Below are 19,590 nucleotides of genomic sequence, written 5' to 3' on the forward strand. Positions count from 1 at the left end.
AAAGTGCCAATCTCCCCTCCCTATTATACTCCGTTTCCTCAAATCATCCTTGGATAGCATCCACATTCACCTGAAGGCATTCCCTTTACAGGGGAATAGAGCCGGGGGATGGATGGGGCAGGACATAACTTCCAGTTTTTCTCTATTGTTCTGGATGAATCCCGGCATCTTCAGGGAAGCTTTCCCCAATGATCGGGAAGATCAGAATATGTGCTATGAAGGCGTGAAAACACCTCCTAAGCTGACTGTTTCCTCATGGGCCAATAAGTGCATGATGGATCTAGACACATCTAGATCTGTCTAGATCTAGATGGCACAGTCCAGAGGACAGGGAAACCTATCACATGATGACCTGCTCTACACTCACTCATCCCTGGGGCCTCATCCCTTGAAGCACCCTCAGGTGATTTAACAATTTGAAATTCTGGTAATGAGCACCTTTAATCACTGCCATTCATTGGAGTCCTTTTAGCAACAATAACAAAGGTGAATGCTGGCTTTGCTGTAGGAATTTAATTAATCCAATCTAGAATATAGAATTCCAAGGTTAGCTTAGTAAAATAAAAATAAAATAGAAACCACGTCATAAACCTATGTAAGGAGTGTGTTACTGCCATCGGTTTAGCATTACTTAAAATGACAGAAGGGAATGTGTGTAGGGGGGTTAGGGGGTGAGGCCACCGAAGAAGGGGTGAAGGGAGGACTTGCCCTTCCAAATAATGTTGAAAACTGCTTATTTATATATAATTAGCGGTCTGAAAAAACACCCCTGGTATAAGTAGCATATTTTAGATAGCACACTTGAAAACATAATTGAACTTGCTTCATCTCTGAGGTCAATGCTATTGTGGATATAATTTATAACCAACATAGACTCCAACCTGAAACAATTTGGTTTGTCTACAAAGTCTCACAATTTGAAGGCACCAATTTCCTGTTCTTCTTATGCAAATGACTTAGGTCTCTAGTTCCTGGAAACAAATAGCATTTGGTTTTTCGCAAAAGCTAGACAACAGCAATTCAGGGTATTGTAGAGCTACAAGGAAGTTTCCTATAATGTAACAATTTATTCTGTAATACTTTGTGAAGACAGATTATATGCAGTCTTTAAAGCTATTTCTAATAAGAACTTTAAAAACAAAAAACAATATACATTATTAAACACTAAAATAAAAGCAAATAATAAAACCATATATAAGAACTTGGGAGAAAATTATCGGTCAGTCATGTCTTTTCTTTGGAAAAAAAATTACATAATTGTTCAAAAGTAGGTCCCTAGGAGGAAGAGATTAAAAAAAACTGTTTTCTGAACTTGGTATGGTAAAGTAGCATATTACTTTAAGATGTCTCAGATACTTCTGTTTCTTTTGTGAAATCCAAATTTCTAGTTATATCAAGCTTCTCTGTCAGACACTCCTTTATCTCTTCTAATAGTATCTAGTTCTATTAACTTTCTTGTATTTAAATTTAGTTTTGAGTAGGCAACACATGTAAACGGCAAAATTCCAACAATACACAAGGGTGACTGGTGAAAGGTTAAATCTCACGCACCCTGGTGGTTCACTAGTTTTCCTCCTCAAAGTTAACTACCACCACTAGTTCCTGGGGTTTTCTTTTCAGAGATGTTTTGTGCATGTGTGTATAAGTGTGCAGGAGTTTTTTTTACATAAATAATTGCATATTATACAAACTTTTTTGTATCTTGCTTTTTTTCTGCTTAGAACATTTTGGAGGACATTTCACATCAGTAAATGCAGGGTGGCTTCATTCTTTTTAAGTCTACTGGTATTCTACCTCATGGAGGTAGTATTGTTTACTGAACAACTTTCCAATATTGTCCTTGTTTCACATCCTGACATATCCCTCCCTGCTTCACATCCACGTCTGCATTTGCCTTCCATGACTGTCCCTATCAATGTATATCTTCGTTGCATTTCTAAATTTTGTAATTTTTGTGGGTACGTAGGAGGTGTATATATTTATGGCATGTATTTCACTGCATTTCAAAACTTTTTAAAAATATAAAATGGCTGATGCCGTTGCAGTCTTCCTTCCTTCCTTTTTTCTTTCTTTGTCTTTCTTTCTTTCTTTCTTTCTTTCTTTCTTTCTTTCTTTCTTTCTTTCTTTCTTTCTTTCCTTTCTTTCCTTCTTCCTTTTTTTTTTTTGAAACAGTCTTGCTCTGTCACCCAGGCTGGAGTGCAGTGGTGCGACCTCAGCTTACTGCAACCTCCATCTCCTGGGTTCAAGTAATTCTCCTGTCTTAGCCTCCTGAGTAGCTGGGACTACAAGCACATGCCACCACGCCCAGCTAATTTTTGTATTTTTAGCAGTGATGGGGTTTCACCATGGTGGCCAGGGTGGTCTAAAACTCTTGACCTCAGGTGATCTGCCCGCCTCAGCTTCCCAAAGTTCTGGGATTACAGGAGTGAGCCACCGTGCCCAGCTGCAATTATACTTTCTAAGTCCCTTTCACATATATTATTTCATTTGGGTCTCACATCACTGTGCATCTGCTAAGTAACTGTATGGCAGTTCAGCAGGTCACACATTCTTTCTTCTTAATAATTTTTATTTCAGCTATCTGCAATAATTACAAAGGCAGTTCTGGATAGCTGCCACCAGTTGTATGCTTGTTTATTTGGTGTCGTTTATATTTATGTGATTTACTGTCCCCTTTATGAGTTGTATGCACATTTTTCATAAGTGTTTAAAAGTGTTAGTCATTTGCACTTCCTTAAATAAATTCCTTTTAAATTTATATTCCACCTTTTTCTAAAAGTGGTATGAGATGTCAGTTCCTGCTATTTTTATTTCAGTAAAGCTACATATATTCCTTCTTTTGAAAGACACAGATTTCTGACTCAGGAAACTTGTTTGTTTACCTTCTGCTGGCCCATTTGTCAAAAGGAGTAATCTGGACATGTAAGATCCTCTGAAAAGTCTGCTGCCAGATGTATCAGAGGTCTTTTGTATGTCATTTGTTTCTTTTCTCTTGCTGCTTTTAGGATTCTTTCTTTATCCTTGACCTTTGGGAGTGTGATGATTAAATGCCTTGGGGTAGTCTTCTTTGGGTTAAATCTGCTCAGTGTTCTATAACCTTCTTGTACATGAATATTGATGTCTTTCTCTAGGTTTGAGAAGTTCTCTGTTATTATACCTTTGTATAAACTTTCTAATCCTATCTCTCCCTCTACCTCCTCTTTAAGGCCAATAACTCTTAGATTTGTTCCTTTGAGCTATTTCCTAGATCTTGTAAGTGTGTTCCATTCCTTTTTATTCTTTTTTTGTCTCCTCTGATTGTATTTTCAAATAGCCTGTTTTCAAGCTCACTGATTCTTTCTTCTGCTTGATCATTTCTGCTGTTAAGAGACTCTGATGCATTCTTTGGTATGTCAGTTGCATTTTTCAACTCCAGAATTTCTGCTTGATTCTTTTGAATTATTTCAATTTATTTGTTAAATTTATCTGACAGTATTCTGAATTCCTTCTCTGGGTTATCTTGAATTTATCTGAGTTTCCTCAAAACAGCTATTTGAATTCTCTGTCTGAAAGGTTACATAACCTTGCCTCTCCAAGATTGGCTCCTGGTGCCTTATTTAGTTCATTTGGTGAGGTCATGTTTTCCTGGATGGTCTTGATGCTTGTGAATGTTTGTTAGTGTCTGGGCATTGAGGAGTTAGATATTTATTGTAGTCTTTGCAGTCAGGGCTTGTTTGTACCCATCCTTCTTTGGAAGGCTTTCTGGGTATTTTAGGGAACTTGGGTGTTGTGATCTAGGTTTTTGGTCACTGTGGCCATCTCTACATTAAGGGGCATTCCAAGCCCAGTAATGCTGTAGTTCTTGCAGATTTGTAGAGGTACTATATTGGTGGTCTTGGATAAGATCTGGATGAATTATCTGGATTAACAGGCAGAGACTCTTGTTCTCTTCTCTTAGTTTCTCCCAAATAGTCTCTCTCTCTCTCTCTCTCTGTCCTGAATTTCCTGGAGTTGGGGGCGAGGGGTGGAATGACACAAGCACCCCTGTGGCCACTCCCACTGGGACTGCATTAGGTCAGACCTGAAGCCAGCACAGCATTGGGTCTTACTTAAGGCCTGCTGTATCCACTGCCTGGCTACTGCCTATGTTCACTCAAGGCCCTAGGGCTCTACAATCAGCAGGTGGCAAAGGCAGCCAGGCTTGTTTCCTTCCCTTCAGGGTGACAAGTTCCCCTAGGCCCCGGGTGGGTCCAGAGATGCTGTCAAGGAGCCAGGCCTGGAGTCAGAAACCTTAGAAATTTACCTGGTGTTCTCTTCTACTGCAGCTAGGCTGACACCAAAACCACAAGACAAAGTCCTTTCTATTTGTCCCTCCCCTTTCCCCAGGCAGAGGAGTGCTTCCTCTGTCCACCACCCTCAGGTACTGCCAGGGTACTGCCAGTAGTCACATAAGGCCCAAAGGCTCTTCAGTCAGCTGACGGTGAATGCTGCCAGGCCTGCCACTACCCTTCAGGGAAGTGGGCTCTCCTGTGGTTCAGGGTAGGTCTAGAAATGCCATCCAAGAGCCAAGACCTGGAATCAGTGACCCCAAGAGCCTGCTTGGTGCTCTACCCTCCTGTGGCCAAGCTGGTACCTAAGCTGCAAGACAATATCCTTTTTATTCATTCATCTCCTTTTCTTAAGCAGAAGGAGTTTCTCCCCATAGCCACCACAGCTGTGAATATGCTGGGCCACACCTGAAGCTAATACATCTCTGAGTCTCCAAGGCTCATGGTAAGTCTACCAAGTCTACCAAGGCTCATGGTAAGTACTGTCTGGCTACCACTGCTGATTACTCAGGGCCCAAATACTCTTTAGTCAGGAGGTGATGAATCCTGCCAGGACTAGGTCCTCCCTTCAAGGCAGTGGCTTCCTTTCTGGCACAGGGTGTGTCAAGAAATGTCATCCAGGAGCTAGGGCCTGGAATGGGGGCCTCAGGACTCTGTCTGATGCCCTATCCTACTGTGACTGAGCTGGTATCCAAGTTGCAAGACAAAGTCCTCTTTATTCTCTCTCCTCTCCTCAAGTGGAAGAAAGGAGGCTCTCCCAGAGCTGTGAGATGTGCTGCCTGGGGCTGGGGGAGGAGTGGCGCCTGCACTCCCTTGGCTGCCCAGCTGGTGTCTCACTGGATCACATGCCCCTCAAGTCCACTGGTTCTAATCCTAGCACAGCACCAGGACTTGCCTAGGAGTTGCAGTTCTTGTGGCCTAGACAGCCTTTCAAGTTTATTTAGGACCCCAGAGCCTTTTAGTCCACGGTGGCAAGGCTTGCCAAAACTCAAGTTCACACCTCTGGGGTGGTTGATTCCTCTCTGGATAGAGCTGGTCTAAATACTCCCTCTGTGGCCATCAGCTGAGCTCTACCCAGTGTTGGCAGCATTGAGTTCCAGTGCAAAGTAATCACTGTGTTCTTCTTCCCTAAGTGCGCAGATTCTCTGTGCCACTTGGCCACTGCTGGAGGATGTGGGAGAGGTGGTGTTGGTGATTCAAGACTGTCCTTCCTACCCTCTTCAGTGCCTCTTTCAGCAATAAGAAGTTAACACCAGGTACTGTGATTGCTCACCTGAGTTTTGGTTCTTATAAAGGTGCTTTTTTCGTGTGTAGATACTTGTAAAATTTGGTGTTCCTTTAGGGAGGACGATTGATAGAGGCTTCTATTCAGCCATCTTGCTCCACTTCCTTTGTCTGGACATGTAAGATCCAAAAGGAAGCAGGGTATCACCAACATGTTCCTCACCCGCAGAAATGTTGCATTTTAGGTCAAGACTTGGGTCCCAGAAGCCTAATCCAAGCTGAAACTGCCCCTACAAAATTCGCATTTCACTGCTACTTGCTACCTGGAAGAGCTTAGGCCAGTTATTTACTCCATTGTGACTCAGTTTCCTTATCTCTAGGTACAAATTAAGTCATCATACTTGCAAAATCCCAGGAATTTGGCTCTGCAAGAGGCCAGTCTAGGGAACTGAATATGCTTCAAAGCCCACTGAGAGGCCTGATGTGACAGCAGACCCTGGATAGATCCATCTCTGGATGCTGACTGCCTGCCATGAGCCAATGGCCATCTGAGTTAAGCTTAAAAATTAGTCCAAAATTGTGTCTCTAATATTATAGCCTTGGGATGATCAGGGACCATCACTGGGGCTGTCTCTAAGGAGATAACCCAATTTGAGAATGGAAGGAATGAGTGGAAGGAATTGGCTGGTGTTTTCTCAATGCCTAGCAAAGACTTCTCACTGTTGGTTTTCAAAGAAAACAGAAAGAAGGACATGGCATAACTAACAGACATAACAAAGAAGAAAGAAAAAATAACAGTCCTATGTTTGCTACCCACAGCTAGCCTCAGGAAACTAGTGTATAGAGTCCTAAGATCTGGATGTGGGAGAGGACATAAAACAGCAGCCAGACAGCTGTGGGTGAGCTGCAGGTAAGAGCCAATGTCTAGATGCTAGATGCCACCCACAATACAGGCATGGGACGCCATCCTCTGCCTTCATGCCCAAATCTGCAGCAAATACATTTTCCTCATCAAATACAACTCAAGTCACTTAGAAGTCTATAATGGTCTGGTGGGAATCTTAGATTTAGCTTGATAACATACACAAATATTAAATAAAACCTCTCCCTATAAACTTGATATTTATGCAAAACAGGTAAACAAGCAAATCCTTGCCTTTTATAATAGATACACTAGTTATACTGGGAGAGCATATGCCAACGGAACGTAATCTTTTGTTTTAAATAGAGACTCAGTCTCACTCTGTTACCCACGCTGGTGTACAGTGATGTAATCACAGCTCACTGCAGCCTCGAATTCCTGGGCTCAAGTGATCCTTTCATCTTGGCCTCCCGAGTAGCTGGAACTACAGGCATGTGCCACCATGACTGGCTAATTTTTTAATTTTTATTTTTGTAGAGATAGGGTCTGGCCATGTTGCCCAGGCTGGTCTCGAACTTCTAGTCTCAAGTAATCCTCTCACCTTGGCCTCCTAAAGTGCTGGAATTACATGTGTAAGCCACTATGCCCGGCCAGTAATAATTTTTTTTAGGTGTTCTTAAAATTATTGAGTTCACAGACATGTATGGCTGACATGAGAGTTATGGTATAATCAGCATCATGCTAAAATATGATATAATGATAACTATAATAGTAATAACTAATATTTGTAAGCACAGTTCTAAATGCTTTATACATAACTAATTTAATCCTTACAACAAATCTGTGAAAATGATTTACCTTTGTGTTATTACACTGTTACGACTTATACTATACATAAGTTGTATAGTATATGACAAATAATATGAATACTATATAATGTATACTCTTAAACTGTTACCATCTACATTTGACAAATGAGGAAATTGAGCTACAGAAGAAATAATTATTTTGCTTGGGATTTTCCAGCTAAGAAGAGGAGAGCTGGGATTGGAACCTAGGTAGTCTATTTTCTTAACTATTATACTCCACCGCCTCTTATTTGCATTAAGAATTAAGGCCACTGAAGGGACAGCTCAGGGCTGTCATTTACATTGAGGTCTATATGAGTGGCACCCCTAGGAGCTGTACAGAGCACAACCTGAGGCCATATGCCGCATACTCATTGGGGATTAAAGGAATTGATTGTTCCTGGCAGAGGACCCTGGGGTCCTTGACTGGTCTCAGGTTATTTTTCCGGCCTTAAGTTTCCTTTAGAAGAGCACTCTCAAACTGGTGTTCCCTGGAACCAGTTTCATAAGACAGATGCTCCACCAAAAAAGGTCCCAAGGCAAATGTATTTGAGAAGAGGTGAATTAAACAAACTTAAATCATTCTTTTATAGGAAAACCTCTCAGATCCTAACGTATTAGCATTCACTGTAAATCTCCCAGAGGAGGATATGGTTGTCATATTTTCTAAACATATTTGACCATTTATATTGCACTGAAGTAGTGTTTTGGGGGAATATTTTATATTTTGGGAAATATTTGACATTTAACTAGATCCAGCTGTGAGCATGCCTTTGTTTCAGGAGGCTACTAGTGTTCTGTTACAAAAGTCTTCTCTAGATACCTGTGCACCAAGAATGTGGTTGGAGGAAAACACCCCAGAATCAGGCTCCTTCTGAAGCTTCTGTTCACTGGCACCTCTAGCCGGTGGAGTCTTCGAATCTAAGATGTACTTGCACAGTTCCTCCACAACAGATATGCTGGTTCCCAAACTCCTCTTTCCCTGAACTAAAACCTGAAATCTTGAATTTTGTCCACTTTCCAGCTGGATGCTACTTAATATTAACTGCCCATTTGCTGACTTCTGGAATCTGGTCTGACCTGACTTTTAGGAGCCTTAAGAGTTTTTCTTATTCAGCTAACCTGACTGCAACAAGATTGCAGCCTAATCCCTTTGGTCCCTGCAGTATGTCTCCTGGTCAGTGAGAGTCCAGTTATTGCTTTTGTGGGATAACAGGAGTCAAAGAATAAATTGGGCTCCTTAACATCAAACAATTTGGGAATACCCTCCCAAAAGTACAATCTCTCTGGATTCCTCAGGCTTATCGTAGCTAAACCTTGAAGGAGCCCTCGATTGAAAATCTCAATGATGTGGTGAATTCAAGTAGTCCCGGACCTTCCATCAGAAAGGCTCCCATTCTTGAGGCAGCTCTGCAACCAAAACAGTCAATCTGTCTTCTCAACCAGAGATGATGGGTCATTTAGCTAGTTCAGTATTCTAGATATTGGCTCCAAATCAAGCTGATTTCTGGTGTGGGAAATGGAAGGAAGGAAATGGCCCTCCTCTTACTATTAATCTCCTGATATTCTACTTAGGGAAACCCTTTCTAGGTGACTTGAAGTAATCAAATTACTGTTCTGGAAAGTGCTGATGAGTTGACTGTCATTTTTATTTCCATGATGACTCTATCTGGTCTTAAATCAACTAGGATCTCACAGACGATTTGGTGCTTTTGAAGTCTAAGGGAGAAGAGAGAAGAAAATCCTGTCGTTTTCAGCTGATTGAAGGGGAGAGAAATCTGGTGCTTTTTTTTAAAGGAAAAATAATCATTAAAATAATTAATCCACTAAGAATCAGAGCACAGTCCAAAACCTGTCATTGACTTAATAAAACTTGGCGATTGCTTTCAGACATAGCTTTGTGAGGTCATTTCTTGAGACTAGTGGTGAAAAGCTTCATAGTCACAGAGTAACATTTGGCAATAAATTAGTTCAGCTTGTTTCCACATGGTCCCCAAATCTTCATTTGTTCCATCATGAAAAACAAACTTTCATTTGCTTGAAACAGGGAAAAATAAATGATTTTCCTTTACACATTTTGATAATTTAATTTTTAGCATGTTCATATGTTAATCTTTAAAAAATACCACTAACTACTCTTTTACCTGTTTGGTTTTAGTCCCTATAAAGAAAAAGATGCTTTTTAAAAAATTTTTTTTGCTTTTAACAGAAAAATCTACATTTTCTCAAGGCAACGGCAACAAAGGCTCAAAGAAAATACATGTGACTTGACACATTTCTGAGAGGGGTTGGGGAAAAGTCCTTCCTTGGACTTCCCTAAGTGTGAAGTGGGTTACTACATCTCAGATAATGATAATCTTAGGATATTGCTTGTTGGAGACAAGTGTATAGAATAGGTGACTAAATCCTTTTTTCATTCCTGTGACACTAGATTAAAGGCAAAAATTGGTCATGTTTAACTATGGTATGAAATAAATGTGACTTATGGGTTACATAGCCCTACTCCAAAAGCATTAAGTTAGGTAGGAAAAAACAAAACAGAGCACCCAATCAGAGTTGTGGGAAAGGTTACCTGGATTGCTAAAGTTTGCAAAAATGTCCTAATCTAGGACATTTTTAACTCTGATTAATTAGTAGAGTACAGTGGTGGGTGATGGTGGTAGTAGTAATAATGACAATTATAGCTAATATTATTGAACACATTATGTGATAGGCCCTGTTTTTAGAGTTTTACATATATGAACTCATTTAATCCTGTGAGGTATGTAATGTTATCTTTATTTTGAAGATTAGAAAATTGAGGCTTAAAAAGCTTATTTATATAACTTTGCAAAGGTTACATAAGGTTCCTCTAGTGTGGTCTTAAAAAAGAAAAAAGAGAAAGGTTATGTAAGGTTACATAATAGCTTTCTGATACTAAAGACTCACCCTAACTTTATACTATAGCTATACCAGACTGCCATTGTTAGGATACTGGTCCATCATGTACTAGTTATACGACCTTGGGCAGGTTACTTAACGTCGCTAAGTATCAGATTTTGCTTCTGTAAATGGATTGTTCCTACATTCAAATGAGATAATCCATGCAAAACACTTAACATAGTATTTGGCAAGAGTAAATGTTTAATAAATTTTAGCTGCTTTTAAAAGATGAGGAATTAGGCCAGGCATGATAGCTCACGCCTGCAATCCCAGCACTTTGGGAGGCAGAGGTGTGTGGATCATGAGGTCAGGAGTTAGAGACAAGCCTGGACAACATGGTGAAACCCTGTCTCTACTAAAAATTCAAAATTTAGCTGGGCATGGTGGTGCGTGTCTGTAATCCCAGCTACTTGGGAGGCTGAGGCAGGAGAATTGCTTGAACCTAGGAAGTGGAGGTTGCAGTGTAAGCTGAGATCATGCTGCTATATGCCAGCCTGGGCAACAGAGCGAGACTCCGTCTCAAAAGAAAAAAAAAGGTGAGGAATTAGCAAAGAATCCCAAATAATTAATTAAAGGTTTTATTTTGTTTGTTTTCTTGATGTGTGTGTGTGTGTGTGTGTGTGTGTTTTCCCCTTCCTTATACTACATTTTTAGTATTACCTCTTAGGAATCTCTCAGCAATGAAGGTGGTAATAGAAATTACGACAATTATATTGACAAAGCTTTGCATTTTTCAAAGTACTTATATATGAATGGTTTAATTTGATCTTCAAAACTGTCTTACATATTTGCCAGAAAAGTGAGGCTTAGAGAAGTTAAGTAATACTAAGTTGCCCGTGCAGTTGATAGCCAGAGTTGAACCCAGATCTCAAGTTATGAGAGTCAGTTTAATTTAGATCCTTTAATGTTGAGAGCTGGTTTATTGCTTCTGGTAATGTTTGGTTGATCATGCATTCTCTAAGTATATAATAAAATAAACTGTACATATTGATATTTTTATTTCTTCCTTTCCATAGTTACAACTTGCATTTATTTTTTCCTAAGCCTTACAGGCAGGAGTTAAGGTGCGGTATGAAATAGAAACTTACTTTACCTTTTCGTATCTTTGTTAACATTTCTCATGTTATTCCCCCTGTATGTCCTCCTCCAAATTATCGGATGCAGCCTATGCCTGTCCTGCCCAGCTGTCAGAAACAATTCAAATGTAAAAAATTCTCTCTGATCTTCTCAGCTAGAGAAGAACAGAGCTAAACCTGAGTAATTTTTTCCCCTAGGGGACATTTTGGAATGTTTGGAGACATTTTTGGTTGTCATAACTGAGTGGGAGGATGTTAGAGAGATCTAGTGGGTAAAGGTCAGGAGGGATCTTAATGACCCTACAGTGCACAGGGCAGCTCTTACAATGAAGAATGATCTGGCTCCAAATGTCAGCAATGCTGATTCAGAAACACTTCTAAACTAAAGACTCATGACATTATGGCACATATTCTTTTCTACTTAAAAAAAACTTATTTATGAATATATTTTATCATGGACTATAAATTATTTGAGGATGGGGATTCTGTCTTAATTATCATTTATCACTAATATTCAAGATTAGTTAGCAAATCCCCCTTTATATCTGCATTCTCTCATTAAATACCTTAGATTAATTTGATCATTATTCAACCATTAACTATAAAAGTTGACAGATATTAGATAAAAGGATTTAAAGTTCCCTTAAGCCACTTGATAAATGAGAAAAATAATATATCTGGGACCTAATTTTTAGTTTATAAAACTCAGGTATTGGTCATTTTGTTTTTTCTTTTTGAGATAGAGTCTCACTCTGGTTGCCCAGGCTGGAGTGCAGTGGTGCAATCTTGGTTCACTGCAGCCTCATCCTCCCAGGCTCAGGTGATCCTCCTGCCTCAGCCTCCCAAGTAGCTGGGACTGCAAGTGCATGCCACCACACCTGGCTATTTTTTTTTTTTTTAATTTTTAGTAGAGACAGGGTTTTGCCATGTTGCCCAAGCTGATCTCGAACTCCTGGACTCAAGCAATCCATCTGCCTCGGCCTCCCAAAGTGCTGGGATTATAGGCATCAGCCACTGCATTAGGCATTGGCCATTCTTATTTCTGAGCCCATACAACTTCCCCAAATGATTCTGCAAACCACAATATATAAAAAAGGGTATAGAAAAATAATATGTTGGAAGAGATAGAATCCACATATGAATGCATTTAGAAAAACATTTAACCATGAAAAATTTGACAATGTTGACTAAAAACACTGCTAGCAGAATCAAACCAAGGAAGAAAAGAAAAAGGGAAAACATTTTCAAGACATTATGCTCAAGGGAAACATGATCAGGGAAAACAAATGCTCAACATACCAACACTGGTGTCACATTTAGAGCTCAAAATTTAAAAAAAATATGATCTCCCTGGAAGAGGGTAGGCATTGTTTTATTTAAAGTGCCTAAAGTATTTGTATTCATTATCATATGTCAGCAGCAATTCAAACAGGATTTTGTCACGGAAGAAAATACGAGTCTCTATAATTCTTCTCACCAATAATATGTCCAACAACAGCTGGAAAATACAATACATAAATGATGGCTTTGCCATACATCAGAAATGTTTCTTACAGCCAGGAAGGCTACTGTCATTTTCCATTAATAACTGTATTTCCAAATAAAATATTTAAGAACAATGTTCTGTGCTACTTTTGGGAAAAGCCAAATATAAATTTTAGTTAGTTGGTGCATCAAATTTTTTGTGGTTTTCATTTTTATGCAATACTTTCGTGTAACAATGTAACATATCCTTTGGAGTGTAATATTCTATTAGGTAACACAGATGTTTTCATTGAATTTTATTGTGTTCATAAAATTTTATAACATTAATATTCTAATAACCCATTACAAAATATACAAATGCTCAACATACCAACACTAGTGTCACATTTAGAGCTCAAATTTTTAAAAAAATATGATCTCCCGGGAAGAGGGGAGGCATTGTTTTATTTAAAGTGCCTAAAGTATTTGTATTTTAATGGGTTATTATAATAATAAAATGTTATGAAATTATAATTCAATGCATTATAATAACATAATCCCTTCAATTGATTAATATTATAATAATCCATTATACATTATTTTATAATTCATTATAATTATTAATTAATAATTTGCTATAGCAAAAATTGATCACGTTTAGCAGTAGTCACAATAGAAATGGAAGTATTTTATGCGAGAAGAGATGGCAGCTCCAAGACAGAATCATGCTTGACTCTAAATGAGACTTACACCCATTTCAGTAATTTGTTTCCAGTTTTTATCACACATATTTTTTACGGATTGTATTATTTATTTCCTGATCAAGCAATGCTACAATTACATGAATTAAATAATACTTACCTAGTAAGTCTGAGGCTCTCAAATTGTCTTTCAGAAATGTAACAGAAATAATGGCACTACCTACAAAGAAAATGGCCATTAGTGGTAGTTCCAATATAAAAGTGTCTATTACGCAATGCCATTTGAAAGAAGTTAAGCAATTTGTGTCTTATGCCTGATGAGCTATGTCCTGATCAGAGACATTCAGCAGTTGTGGCTATAAAAAGGCCTTTCTTCCCCCTGTGGCTGAGGATATGTGGAAATTGGTGTGGTTTACAATGGATGTGGCTGAGACAGTGTCTTGTATATAGTGAAGGCTTAATAAAAGTTTACTAAATGACAGAACAAATGAATGGAAAGAAAGAAGAAAGGCAGAAAGAGCAGGAAGGGGTAGAAAGACAGGAAGAGATAGGAAGGAAAGAAAGGAGGATGGGGCAGGGTGCAGTGGCTCACTCCTGTAAGCCTCAGCACTTTGGGAGGATCACTTGAGTCCAGGAGTTCAAGATAAGCCTGGGAAACATAGTGAAACACCCCATTTCTACTTAAAATACAAAAAATTAGTGGGGTGTGGTGGCGTGGGCCTGTAGTCCTAGCTACTGGGGAGGTTGAGGTGGGTGGATTTCTTGAGCCTGGGCGGTTGAGGCTACAGTGAGCCATGATGGCACCACTGCACTGCAGCCTCAGTGACAGAAGGAGATCCTGTCTCAAAAAAAAAAAAAAAAAAAAAGAAGGACAGGAAGAACTTTAAATATGTGCTAAACTGAAACTCATGATTTCCCAGCATCTCCTCGCATAATTCCTGTTCCGACAATTCCTGTATCTACTTATTAACACCAGGACTCCAGGACTCCTCCTATTTCTCTTCTATTTGATGATCCACATCCAACAGGTCACTGGGTCTAAGTCTATAGTCCACTCTGTTTTTTTCTTTTTTTTGAGACAGGGTTTTGCACTGTGGCCCAGGCTGGAGTGCAGTGGCAAGATCATAACTCACTGCGACATTGGATTCCTACGCTCAAGTGATCCTCTCGAGTAGTTGGGACCACAGACTCATGCCACCACGCCCAGCTAATTAAAAAAATTTTTTTTTTGTGGAAATGGGGTCTCACTATGTTGCCCAGGCTGGTGTCAAACTCCTGGGCCCAAGTGATCCTCCTGCCTCGACCTCCCAAAGTATTGGGATTACCGGCATAATCCACCGCAACCAGCCTTATTTCACTCTATGTTAGGTCTGTTCCTGACTCTTCATTCCTGTGATCACCAGCCCTATCCCAAGCTCAGGGCAGCTTCTCCTCTGACTTAGACCTTTAGCTTCCCTCTGACCTCCCATTTCCCCCTTTTCCCCTTTTCCCATACCACCACCAAAGTAATTGCTCTAAAATGTAAATCCACTGCTTTCAAACCCCTAAGTGGCTGGTCTAGAGGACAAAGGCCACACTACCAAGCAGAACACTCAAAGAGCTGTGATTTTGCTTCTGATGCTTTGGTCACCACATTTGTCTTTATTTGATAATCTGTAGCCCACCCTTACTGAAGTAATTATAATTCCCAGAATCCACCATCCAGTTTCATGCTTAATGGCTTTTACATGTCCAGCTCTGCCCCGTCCTTGTGACCAGATCTAGACTCAAGTGTCACCTCTGGATTCCCCCGGTCCGAGCTGATCACACCACCCTTATGCTCTGATTACCCTTGTGTATAGCTTTTTCACTACACCTAAGACTTATTTGCCTGTCTTCCCCCGAAAGACCATCAGTTCCTTTTAATCTGAGATATGTCTTCTTATTCTTCTGAGATCTCCAGTGAGTAGCTGTGTCTAGCACATAAAAGGTGTTCAATAAATGCTCATTGAATGAAATGAAAGAGTGTGGGATCTCAGCCTTGCAGTTGTTCTCTTTCCCATTAGTGACACTACTGGACTGTCTCCCTCACAGTCAAGCCATGGTCTGCTACTGTCGCCTCAGGTACCAGGGTTAAACTGAACCTCTTCGAGTTGTTCCTCTTATGGGGCCATTTCTCTATGAGTATAGGCGTGGGAAAATCCAAAATTGCAATAATACAAAAAGACACGCAACATAATATATGCTGTAAATTTTTAACAAAAACTATTTGCTGGTTGTTTTTTAAAAGTACAGAAAAGAAAAATTATCATAAAATAATATCATCCTGTAAAGAAAATTGCAGTTAATGTATTGGTGTTTTTATTTCTCTTCAGTTGAGATCAAACTTTAATATCAAATTTCCTTTCTCAGTTTCCTCAGTTAACACATTACAATTTGCCATGTCATCAAGAATTCTTCATAGACATATTTAATGTTGGTATAATAATCCATTAAACAGATGCTGGGGTTAAATTTAAATGTGACTATATCTGATATTCCGGCAATTTATTGAAAACAAAATAAGTACACACCAGAAACCCTCATGCAGGATAAGATGGGATGCTATTTGTTTCTGTTTTTTTGTTTTCTTTTTCTCAACTCAGCTTTTTCTCATTCTGGTTGATCTTTGTCCTTCAAAACTTTTCCTGGGCAGGTTACTTATAGGAATGGAAGTTTCACACAGAGTAAACCAGGCATGGGAAATGCTCATCAAGCATGAGTTTGAGTATTGTGGTTTTAAAACATTAAAGCCAGATTTTCTGTAGATAAACTAATGGATGACTACATGGCTCATTAAAGTAAGAAATGAATTTGGGATAGGTATAAAAATGTATGCAAATTTTCTATTTCAGATTTGGACAAAAATAATCCAGGGAAACTAATTTCACATGGTAGAGCATGAGAAAAGGTATTAAAAACCTAAACCCCTACCCCACCCTCCAATCACAGACTTCCTGTGTAATTAAGTAAGGGATGTTTCTAAGTAGGAGATCGATTAGCAATAAAAAATAGGTGAAGTGTCGCTACATTAACACATACCAAATGTGTTCCATTATAACAATCCTTGAGATGACCATTTCACTACAAAGGATTATAGTAAGAAGGGAAACATTGCTTACATGGAATGAGGAGATTTTAAGGTAGTAGGAGACATAGACATAATCTACTCCAGGTTCTAAACTTGATAATTGGGAAACTGAGGTCCAAAGAATTTGTTTGTCTATTCACTGATCCATCCATTTAAAACACATTTACATTACAGCAGAGCTGTAACTGGCACTCATATTTCCTTGCTCTCAGTCCAGAGCTCTTTCTAGTACACTACACCCCATTGGCTCCCTTGAAGTAAGAAAACACATCATTTTACTTTTCTTGTTGCCAAGCCACAGTTTCATAAATACATTTACTTTCAGAAGGAAGAGGGGAAAATATTATATGGGAAATAATTTCATTGCTAAAAGCAAAAAGGACATGATTGGTAACAAAAAACTGGAAATACACTACTTGTATCAAATTATTTCAATTGCTATAAAACAATTGTCAGAATTTTATGAAACATAAATATGCTACTCTTCCTTTCTGAAAGATGATAGAAGTCTAATGTACTTCTACATTCAGCCAATAACATTTTTTTTCTGTTTTAAGAGGACATGAGATTTTCTACAACATTTTTAGGTAATAGAACAAGAAGATTTTTTAGTTTTATTTATCTAGTAAAAAAGGCAATAAAAAAAGAACATTCTATTAAGATACATTTACTTTCAACTCATTTATCTTGCAAAATATGCTAAAATGAGAGCTGTGCTGAGCAAGAAGGCAGTATTGAGCAACAGCTAATAACATGACTTTTGAGTAGAGTAGTAAATTTTTCAAATGAGAAAAACATAAACTGAAGTACTCGCATATATGTTTGTAATCAGAGGTCTGTCAAGCCCAACACTGTCTAGTAGTTGCTATCGCAATAACCATTGCCTAATGAACACCTAGAGAAGGGGGAAATCTATTATACTTTTATTCCTATAGTAAAATTTAATATTCAAAAATAGAGCATTTCAAGATTAATCATTTAAAAAGCATTAAAACAACATAGCTGTAAATTAAACAGATTTGTACTAGTTATGGTTAAACTATAGTTATGACTGTATATTTACTTAAGCAATCGATTGTGTGTGCATTTTTGGTTTGAGACATGTTTGGGCAGAGACTCATGAATGCTTTTCCCTCTGGCCTTCAGAAGACACGGGTCTACAGAGAGTGCTCACTGATCTTGGTGCTTTATTAAAAAGTACCTTTTCGGGGGGAAAATTGATGTAAGAAAAACCAGGAGGAAGATGCGGGCTCTTCTAAACACACAATAGTCCTAGCAGGTTAATAAAATGTCCCTGATTCAGACAGGCTATTTTCCCAGCCAAAACTCACTGCCCATAGTCAGTGAACTGTTATTCTTGGCAGGTGGGAAATGTTTATAAAATGTGACACCCTTTCCCCACAAGCTTATCAGCAATTGATGGTGGATGGCGCTATTGCAGTTGCCCAAGAATCATCTTATCTTGGGGCCGATATATAAAATTTGCAAAAAGGGGTCTAATATGAGCTGAGCTGTCTTCAACTCATTCTTACTTCATTATCCTTAAGGAGATTCTCAGTTGGAAAGGCTGAGGCTGATTCATGAGAATGCTGGGAAGTGGAATATGGACAGGAATTAGCCAAAAAGACTTCCCTACTGTTTTGTTACTCAGAGTATCACTCCAGGTGAAAAGAAGAAGGTCTTGTTGAAGAACTGAAGTTCCACAACACTGCCTAGGTGGCCGGGTGCTGGACTGGGGTGTAGAACACCTGGGTTTGAGTGTTGCTCTGTCCAGAACCAGCTATGGAATACAGCACATGTGAACGTGCTAGCCTCGGTTTTATTTCCTCAACCAGCGAAAGGAAGCATTTGTGCTTTGTCCTTTCTAATTATTCTCCTTGCTTGAACATTTTATAAACAGTCAGTTATTAGAAATAAGAGTGCACAGATCAAGCTGTGCTCTTTGTGTTTTCCCAGGTGGCTTTGAGTATTTGAGGGTAAAGAGACAGGTCTTCTGTTTTCCAAGATGACCATGGTCTATGTGTGCAGGTATAACTGAGAACACCAAGATTTGACACAGTATCTTTCCTTTACTTAGTGATGATATGTGTGAACAGGTATACCCACCAGTAGGCAAAGAAACACAACCCCAGTGGATAAATGAATGGGCAGGAACACAAGTAATTCACAAATGAGAGTAGACAAACACATAGGGGAAAGTCCAAATCATCAGTAATAAAGATAATTTAGAGCCAGGTGCTCTTTTCCACACACAGTTTTAAGGCTGAGTATTGACAAGGAAGAAGTTAAGTCAGTACTCCCTCACATTGCTAGAGTCATTGTAAATTGATAGAAACTTTCTGATGAGTGATTTTACAATATCTATCAACAGCATCAAACTATTCAAATTCTTTGATCTAGTAATTCTGCATCTGTGAATCTGTCCTAAGGAAGTATTCCAAAAAATGGAGAATGTCAAGCCTAAAGGTGTCAATTGCAAAATTATTTTTCATAGTGGAAAACTGGAATAATCTAAACGTTCAGCAATAATCAGTAGAATATTATGCAGCTAATAGAAATTATTATGGAAAATTACATAGTGACATTGAAAATTCTATGCTATTATGTTAAAAGAGGTAGAAAATTATATTTATACAATGATTATGACAGGAAAATATATACACAATAACGGTGGCTGAATATTCTACTTATTAAGGGTTTGACACGGAATAATTAACTCTTTCTATCCTCCCAGCATCTCAATGAGATAGTTGGCATTGTTATACTCATTTTACAGATAAAAAAGCTGAGGCTTGGAGAGTTTATTACACAATGTCACACAGTGATTCCAGAGTCAGGCACTAGACCACAATGGCCATAATGCATTAAAAAAAATAAAAGGTGAAAGGTAATACACCATTGGTATACCATGGTATAAAAGGCAAAAGGTAATGTACCATTGATAATATACCAATTTATCAAATTTCATTTAGACACGAGGAATAAGTTTTAGTGATCTATTGCACAGCATGGTGACCAAGTTAATAGTGACACATATTTCAAAATTCCTAAAAGAGTAGATTTTAAAAGTTCTTTTT

The 19,590-nt window shown here is 38.8% G+C and overlaps 1 protein-coding gene across 4 annotated transcripts in view; it reads right to left on the reverse strand.

The window, feature by feature from the left end:
* The window catches only part of NIPAL2 (NIPA like domain containing 2), a 106,272-nt gene that overhangs the window by 34,417 nt on the left and 52,265 nt on the right, over positions 1–19,590 (reverse strand). For all 4 annotated transcript variants that reach the window (XM_055286875.2, XM_055286873.2, XM_055286871.2 and 1 more), the window contains exon 4: positions 13,565–13,624. In XM_055286875.2, coding sequence (XP_055142850.1) covers positions 13,565–13,624 — 60 coding nt within the window. The remainder of the gene's footprint in view (positions 1–13,564; positions 13,625–19,590) is intronic.

Source organism: Symphalangus syndactylus, chromosome 7, assembly GCF_028878055.3.
Source record: "Symphalangus syndactylus isolate Jambi chromosome 7, NHGRI_mSymSyn1-v2.1_pri, whole genome shotgun sequence".
NCBI lineage: Eukaryota > Metazoa > Chordata > Mammalia > Primates > Hylobatidae > Symphalangus > Symphalangus syndactylus.